Source organism: Helobdella robusta (genome assembly GCF_000326865.2).
Source record: "Helobdella robusta unplaced genomic scaffold HELROscaffold_48, whole genome shotgun sequence".
NCBI classification, from domain to species: domain Eukaryota; kingdom Metazoa; phylum Annelida; class Clitellata; order Rhynchobdellida; family Glossiphoniidae; genus Helobdella; species Helobdella robusta.
In genome coordinates, this window is record NW_008705215.1 from 1440266 (window position 1) to 1450178 (window position 9913).

Consider the following 9913-nt stretch of genomic DNA (forward strand, 5'->3'; position numbering starts at 1 on the left):
GCAAAGAGTGTTTAACACGAGTTAAGAAGAAGTGAGAACAAGAAGACGATCGTAAACCGGGCGTTTAGGTTCAATTAATATATTTGATAAGTACTTAGGAAAGAATTTAGATTGAGACTTATACACAAATGTGCAAATGGTAAAAATTATTCTATATTTTATAGGTAGCCAGATATGGAGATATATGAGAAAAAAAAGGGGCACTAGCTACTAAAACAGCAGCAGAGTTAAAAGCTTTACTTAAAGGATAGAGTATAGAATCAGGAAGACCATATTAGAGCGAGTTACAATAAATAATCAGTTCTAGATAAAAAATAGAGAAGTAACAAGAAGGAGAAGAGTAGGATTGTCAAGAAAAGGCAAAAATATTTTTATTTTACGTAGATGAAAGAAAGAACTTCTAGCAACTCTATTAATCTGAAAAGAGAGAGACATGCTAGAATCAAAGGTAGAGCCTAGACTACAAAACTTGTGAGAAATATCAAGAGTTTTTAATTCAGGTAAGATTATAGGAGGAATAGTAATAGAGTACGATTATACTGATAATGATGATCATCATCAGCAGCAACATCATTATCATCATCGTCGTCGTCATTCATCATCGTCATCATCACCTCCATCGATGTTTGAGTTGAACTTCAATATCGCCCTCTCGAGTACCATCGCCAGAGTCTTGGCCAGTGTGATCCTGGCTGGTTCGGTGGAAAGTGGGATGGAGATGACTTCATCGTCACTTTCGCCATTGTCATCATCACCAACATCATCGTCGTCATCATTATTTTTATTATTAGTAGTAGAAAGAGTAGTAGTACCATAATTATAATCATCATCGCCATCCCCATCATCACTACTATCATCACTCTCATCATCATCAACATTATTATTATTAGTAGTAGTAATAGTTGCAGTAGTAGTAGTAGTATCAGTAGCAGCAGGAGCAGTAGTAGTAGTAGCAGCAGCAGTAGTAGTAGTAGTAGTATCATTATCATAATCAGCATCATCATCGCCGTCGTCATAAAATTTTTTTTACGTTCAAACCTAATTTCTTCCCAACTGCAGTGAATTCGAAGAAAATGGTAGATGATAATAATAATAATAATAATAACAACAATAATAACAACAATAACAATATAATTATAATAAAAATAATAATAATTATTATTATTATTATTAATTATTTAAACGGCTTTCGGGGAGCGGTTTCAAAAAAATCGCTCACTTATACTGTCCATGTATTTTGTCGGGAGTTTCTGGATCCACGGAATGACTGAGTGAATGATGGACGAATGAACGAACGAATAGACAGATGAATGGATAAATGGATGAATTAATTAACAGAAGGAAGAACGAATGAATGAAAGGGTGGATTGATACATGGAGTTGAAAAAATCTGAATGAACGAATTTGAATGAATGAATTTGAATGAATGGATGAACGAATGAACGAACGAACGAATGAACGAATGGAGAACGCTTGGAATGTTTTCAAAACAAAAAAAAGAAGAAGTAAAACAAAACGTACGATCAGTCCTTCTTCCAAGTCCTTTGGTATGCCCTATATAAGACATAAAACCCTCCTTTATAAATATTCTACCCCTACCACTACTTCTACTACTACTGCTACTATTACTGGTGCTGCTACTACTACTACTACTACTGCTACTACTACTGCTGCTACTACTAATACTGCTACTACTACTACTGCTACTACTAATACTGCTACTACTGCTACTACTACTACTACTACTACTACTACTACTACTACTACTACTGCTACTACTACTACTACTAATACTACTTTTCTATTACTACAACCACTGCTGAAAATTAATACTAGAATTATGAAATGTTATTTTGTTTATTAAAAACTTTATTTTTTGAAAGATATTTTATTTTATAAAAAAAAAATTAGATGTTTGATTAGTCCAACCGGTTGAGCTATAGCCAGAACCGCCAGATCTTGACCGTGAAAAGTGTCCTAACAAGTAACATCATTTACATCAGGGATTTAATCATTCACATCTTCTCCAGTAATATTACTATTGTTAAAAAATTTACTACCATTGCTGCTACTACAATTAATGCTACTTCAACTGCTGCTACCACTACTACTACTACTTCTTCTACTACTACTACTACTACTACAACAACTGCTATTACTATTCTTATTACTACTACTACTACTTCCACTACTACTACTACTACTACTTCTACTACTACTACTATTACTACTACTACTACTATTCTTATTACTACTACTACTACTTCCACTACTACTACTACTACTACTTCTACTACTACTTCCACTACTACTACTACTAGCTTCCAGTTTCGTCAAGACTTTCTGAAAATTTAAAAAAAAATACTCATTTTGAATCTTCGTCCTAAAAATTTTTATTTACGTTTCAACTAAATTTACTACTACTGCTACTACCACTACTACTACTACTACTACTACTACTACTACTACTACTACTACTACTACTACTACTACTACTACTACTACTACTACTACTGCTACTTCTACTACTAATACTACTTCTACTACTACTACTACTACTACTGCAACTAATAATAATAAGAATAATAATATAGTTATTATTTCAAACAATATTACTATATATTTACGTTACAAAATACGTTAATAAGTAAAAATTAACATCTTGGTGATTCACTCATTAAACTTATTTAATTACTCTTTTTAGTTGTACTGGTACTACAGCTACTACTATTGCTGCTTGCTGCTGCTGCTGCTACTACTACTACCAACACTACTACTACTATTACTATTATTATTTATTATTATTATTTTTTTTATTATTATTTATTATTATGTTTTGATGTTAAGACTAACCATCGGAATCTACAGTAATTTGAAGAAATGTCAATATTTTATTTTAAAGTCATCATCATCATTATCGTCATCATAATCATAATCAGCAGCAACAACAACAACAACACCATCATCATCGTCATCATCACAATCACCACCATCAGCGCCGTCATCATCATCATCATCGTCATCGTCATCATCATCATCGTCATCATCATCATCATCATCATCATCATCGTCATCGTCATCATCATCATCGTCATCATTACCAGAACCGACCTAGTCTTTTTTTCTTCCTCTTCAGTTTTTTCAGCAGCATCATTCGTTCATAATCAGCCTCTGACTTGTCTTTTTTTCTCTGCCTTATAATGGCCACCCTCGTTACTGTATCACATTAGCATAATTTATTTATAATACATTATCATAATTTATTCAAAAGATATCATAATACATTCCGATAATTTTCATGATACACTATCGTAATTTATTCACAATAATTTATCATAATTTACTGATAGTACATTATCATAATTGATTGATTGTATATTATCATAATTTATTCATAGCACAATATCATGATTTATTGATAGTACATTATCATAATTTATTCATTTATCTTCCCATTCCAACTTATTAAGGTATCATAGTGCATAATTAATACACATCACATTATCATAATTTATTCAATCATTTATTCATATTACACATAATTGAATCACTAAATAGATGATATTCACTTACTGGCGTCCTTTCTGAGAACTATAGTTTAATGAAATAATGAATAGATAGATGAAAGAACGAACGAACGAATTTATGAGAGGTGAACAAATGAATGAACAGACGAACGAATAAATGAGCAATGAACGAACGATCGAACGAACGAATGATAACGATATAAATCGATAAATGATTGAACAGACAAATGACAATCGATCAGTCAACCAACCGACCAACCAATCAACCAATTAACCATCCCAACAACCTACCAACCATTCAACGAACCAACCAGACAACCAACCAGACAACTAACCAACCAACCATTTAAACAACCAACCATCCAGACAACCAACCATCCAACTAACCAACCAACCATTTAAACAACCAACCAACCAATTATCCAACTAACCATCCAACCAACCATCCACCAGCCAACCAACCAACCAGCTAGTCAACTTACTAGCATCTTCATCACGTGCGGCCTTAGGCTTGACGACTTTACTCATAGATACATCGAAGTATTCAGTGAGGGTACTATCAGTTTTGTGGTCGCTGTCGCTCGTTTGCGCGCTACTTTTACTACCACCAACGTCAGTGCTGACGCTTTTCGACCTCTTTTTTTTATCATCATCATCTCTCTTTTCTTTTTTGTCCTCTTTCTTCTTCTTACTTTCACCGGGGGCTGTGCTCGCGCTCTTCGGCCTCTTCTTTTTATCATCATCTCTCTTTTTATCTTTTTGCTCCCCTTTCTTCTTCCTATCAGCATCTCCGGCGGGTTTCTTTTTGTCCACTTCACTATCGCTCTTTGCTTTGTCTTCCGCTTTCGCTTTCGGTATCGGCTTCTTCATCAGCTTGTCAGCCCCTTTCTTCACATCGTGATCTTTCTTTGGGGAGTCGGTCTTTTTCTTGCTAGTTGTGTCGCTACCAGAACTGCTGGGATCCTCTTTTTTCTTCTTTCTATCTTTATCCCCCTCACTTGCACTATCACTCTCACCAGTTGTTGTGGCTGATTTGGATTTTTTATCTGAATCTGTTGTTGCTGATGATGCAGTTGTTGGTGTTATAGTTGTTGTTGTAATTGATGTTGTTGTTGTTGTTGACGTAGTTGATGATGTTGTTGACTACTTGTGTAATAACTAACACACACATACACAAACACATACACACACATGAATATGGTTGAATCCATGTTTGAAACATTTTGCTCAAGATCAGAAGGGCAGGGAGGATCATTTAGTACAAAAAAGAATGAAACTTGAGTTATTTTTAAAAAATTTTCCAGCATTTTATATAATTTGTAATAAGAATTGGTGAAAATTTTGAAAATAATTCAATCAAATTTTAACCTGACTTATCTGATAGATTTGAATATGATTTCATAGATTGTATTTTGTGGTGTGTGTTCATTCATTCATTTATTTTATTTCATCTTTCTTTAAATCTTTATTTCATTCATTTCATGCATCTATTTCTTCAATCAATCAGAAACCCATTTTAGTTATTAATTAATTATTAAGTAGTCTATCTATATATTCAACTTTACACACATACATACACTCGAATATTTATTTAATTTTTCAATCATTCATTCATTCACTCTTTCATTCATCAATCATTCATTCATTCACTCTTTCATTCATCATTCATTCATTCATTCCTCATTCACCTTCTTTGGCCATGTTAGAAAATCTTCAGCAAGAGTTAGTCTTCTCTATTTTATATAATTTATATTTTCTTAATTTTCCCAATAAAAAGCAATAATAAATAATAATTATTATTATTGTTATTATTATATATTATATATCATTACATAATAATCATAATAATTTTAATAAATTATTTGCTCATTGGTATTATTTATATTGCAAACCATTGTAAATAACCAATCATAACAATTGTATACACGTGACGTAATCAGGCATAGATAAGAAAAAAATGTTTTTTTTCAGAAAATGTAAAAATTCTTTGTTCTTTGTTATGCAACTATGAAATTTGTATAAGCCATAAGTAGTTTGTTTGTGTGTCTGTGTTTGTTTGTCTGTGTTTGGGTGTCTGTGTTTGGGTGTCTGAGTTTGGGTGTCTGTGTTTGGGTGTCTGAGTTTGGGTGTCTGTGTTTGGGTGTCTGTGTTTGTGTGTGCCCACCATTTGACCCCCAACTCGCTAATTAATCTTGGTTTCAGGCCGGGCATTTAGCGATATTTTCTAAGATACAGAATGAATTAAATTTTTATAATAATAGATAAATATTTCGCGTTATATATGCTTTACCGTTGGGGTCACCTGTAATGAAGATTTCTTTTACTAATAGTCGGGTGAGAAAGGACGATGTTGCTTTTCTGAGCGAAAAATATATTTTGACGTTGTTGCAATGAGCAAAAAAACATTTTTCTAAAAATAGGGTATTCAAATTATAATAATTACAATATTAATATTATTATTATTGTTATTATTATTATTAAAAATAGTAATGATAATAATAATAATAACGAAGTTTAAGTTCACCAGTGTTAAGTGCATTCATTTTTTAGCCGGAGACTGTTCAATCATAATTAACGCCTACACTGATGTCATCATCACCACCATTATCATCACCATCATTATCATCACCATCATTATCATCACCATCATTATCATCACCACCATTATCATCACCATCATTATCATCACCACCATTATCATCACCATCATTATCATCACCATCATTATCATCACCATCATTATCATCACCACCATTATCATCACCATCATTATCATCACCATCATTATCATCACCATCATTATCATCACCATCATTATCATCACCATCATTATCATCACCATCATCATCATTACCATCACCATCATCATCACAGTTACACCATCATCATCATCGTCATCATCATTAGAAGACTAATTTCTTCTTGACATCATTGAACACCCTGCTGTCATATGACTTGACCTGATGGACTGAAGGTTGGATGGTTCCGGCGAGGGGATGGTTTATCTTCCTCATCCTATCCCTGAATTCATCTGGTTTTATAATAATAATAAGAAGAAGAAGAAGAAGAAGAAAAATAGGAAGAATCTAATTCTTTCTTCATTCTTGCATTCATTCATTCATTCATCCATCCATCCATTCCTTTACTCATTCACTCACTCACTCACTCACTCACTCACTCACTCACTCACTCACTCACTCACTCACTCACTCATTCATTCATCCGTTCCTCCACCGCACTCATCCGACCGACCTGGCTGCAACATCCACATCTTCATCTGGTAGATGGCGGTTGCGAAGATGTCGAAGTAGTGGCTCAACGTCAGCTCCAACAGTGCTCCTTTTTTAAGACAACTCTTCGCCATTTCTAATTGGATGAATGAATGGATGGATGGATGGATGGATGGATGGATGGATGGGTGGGTGGATGGATGGATGGATGGATAGATAATTGGATGAATGGTTGGATGGATGGATGGATGAATGAATGGATGGACGGACGGACGGATGTATGGATGGATGGATGGATAACTGATTGAATGAATGAATGGATGAATGAAAAAATTTGGAAATAAACGAGTGGGTAAATGAATGAATGAATGAACGAACGAACGAACGAACGAATGAATGAATGAGACAACATGATCACAAACATAATCATCATCAGCAAATCCATCGCATCCATCCATCATCATCATAACTCACTCCTCTCCTCCACCTCATCACATCTGCACTTTCCCTCAAACTTTCCAGACCCGCGGAATACGTAAGGCCCCATGCAGACAGCAATCCTATGCAGCTTCATATTATAGCCACCGCTACCACTACCGCCACTACCACCTCGACCACTACTACTACTACTACTCTTTCTACCACTTGAAGAAGCCGACCAAGATCTGTGGCTATAGTTGCCACTGCTCCTGCTACTACTGCTACCACCACTACTTCTGATCGTCCGGTTGGTGTTGGTGGTGCTGCTACGGTCAACAGTGTGGCGGCTACTGTCGCCACAGTCGAATTTGTCGTTGGCCCAAGCCACCGTGTGCATGGTGGAAAAGATGTGGTTGCAGAGGAGGTAGTGCTCTGGGGGGAGTAGCTGGAATAATCTTAGGAGGGGTTGTGGTGGGTGGTGAGGAAGAAGAAGATGATGGTGGTTGTTGCGATTATGATGGTATATATACATACATGCATACATACATACATACATACATACATACATATATGCATATACATACATGCATATATACATACATACATACATACATACATACATACATACATACATACATACATACATACATACATACATACATACATACATACATACATACATACATACATACATACATACATACATACATACATACATATATGCATATACATACATGCATACATAAATACATACATACATACATACATACATACATACATACATACATACATACATACATACATACATACATACTTGATCAATGTATGTTTTTGTTCATTTTTGTTGCTTATTTTGAGAACTTTCAAGAAATCGTCGGTTAACTTGTTTGTAACCAGACATTCCTTCAAATTTCCTAAGTATTTCTGTATTTTTGTTGTTGTTGCTGTTGTAGTTGTTGTTTATGTGTGGTTGTTGCTGATGTTGCTGTTTCTTATTGTTTCAATATTGTTATAATGTTGTTGTTCTTATTATTATTATCATTATTATCCTCACCATCATCATCATCATCACCATCCCAGCATCATCATCACAACCTTCAAAACCTCTGCCAGCACATGAACATCATAGACACCCCAGTTTATGAACTCATCATTGTCAATGGCTTCTATGATTCTGCTCACCAACTTCTCACTGCCGGATTTCACGAAAGTTCGGCAGTCGCTGGGGCCAGTCTTGAATATGGTGTCTATGATCATCTGATGATGGTGGTGGTGATGAAGACGACGATGATGATGATGATGGTGAAGACGATCATCATCTACCACTACTACTACCAAAACTACTACCAACTACCACTACCACTACTACTACTGCTACCACTACTACCACTACTACTACTACTACTACTACTACTACTACTACTACTACTACTACTACTACTACTACTACTACTACCAACTACCACTACTACTACTACTACAACTACTACTACTACCACTACTTCCACTACAACTACTACTACTACTACCACTACTTCCACTACTACTATTATTAATACTACTACTACTACTAATAATAATAATAACATCCCCATCGTCACCACCACAGCCACAACAGCCACAAACTAGCAAATTAGCATCGATGACGTCACTGGCGACGAGCTCCTTGATTGGTCGGTTGAGGAAGGATTGTTTCCTGGATTGCTGCTGCCTGAATGAGATCCTTGGCAAGCTCAGTTTGGATTTTATGGTGGACGGCTCTGTTGGTGGATAGATGGATGGATGGATTGATGGGTGGATTGATGGGTGGATGGATGGGTGGATGGATGGATGGGTAGATGGATTGATGGATGGATGGATGGGTGGATGGATGGATGGGTGGATGGATGGATGGGTAGATGGATGGATGGATGGATGGATGGATGGGTGGATGGATGGGTGGATGGATGGTTGAACAAATATTTCGATGTGAATGAATGAATAAATAAATGAATGAATGAATGAACAAACAAACGAACGAACGAAAGAATTAATTAATTAATTAATTAATTAAAAAAAATGTTTTTTAATTTATTACGTTAAATTAATTTTCAAATAAAAATATTTACTAAGGGCTTCTTTGATTTTCTCGTTCAGCATTTGAAAATCGACTGAAACGCCTTTGCCTTGGAAAATATTCATTTCTTAAAATCCCTCATTCAATCATTCATTCATTCACTCGTTAATTCATTCGTTCGTTCGTTCGTTCATTCATTCAACAATTCATTCATTCGTTCATTCATTCATTCATCACTTCTTCTACTAATCCTAGCGGTTTCTTTCAACTCCTTTGTCTTCAGTCGTTCGAATTGCCTGAGATAGACTGGTCTAGTTGCCAATCCTGAATGAATGAATGAATAAATGAACGAACGAACGAATAAATAAATGAATGAGTGGATGAATGAATGAATGAATTACTAAACAAACGAACGAATGAATGAAAGAACGAAAAAAAGAATAAACTAACTACTAATCTCTCGACGCATGCCTAAATTAAATTAAATTTCATCTCATCATCGCCATTTTCCGTGATCACATTAATTCGTTACCACACTCACAACCACCGCCATAATCACCGCCATCATCATCACCATCTTCACCACAATTATCATCCTCACCACCACCACCATTATCATCGTCATCATTATTACCATCATCATTATCATCCCCATCATCACAATCATCACAATCATCATC

At 35.1% G+C, this 9913-nt stretch overlaps 2 protein-coding genes across 2 annotated transcripts; both read right to left on the bottom strand.

Moving 5' to 3' along the window:
• Positions 1–591: 591 nt before the first annotated feature.
• HELRODRAFT_178586 (hypothetical protein) lies at positions 592–5228 on the bottom strand (the record flags this gene model as incomplete). Its single annotated transcript, XM_009026663.1, has 4 exons — positions 592–692; positions 3112–3216; positions 4220–4588; positions 5216–5228. 4 exons carry the CDS (start codon positions 5226–5228, stop codon positions 592–594), a joined length of 588 nt encoding a protein of 195 aa, XP_009024911.1.
• A 1202-nt stretch (positions 5229–6430) lies between these two features.
• Positions 6431–9702, bottom strand: HELRODRAFT_178587 (hypothetical protein; the record flags this gene model as incomplete). Its single annotated transcript, XM_009026664.1, has 8 exons — positions 6431–6558; positions 6780–6893; positions 7232–7632; positions 7992–8101; positions 8273–8434; positions 8804–8937; positions 9471–9557; positions 9684–9702. The coding sequence occupies 8 exons, from the start codon at positions 9700–9702 to the stop codon at positions 6431–6433; spliced, it is 1155 nt and encodes a 384-aa protein (XP_009024912.1).
• Between the last annotated feature and the right edge of the window lie 211 nt (positions 9703–9913).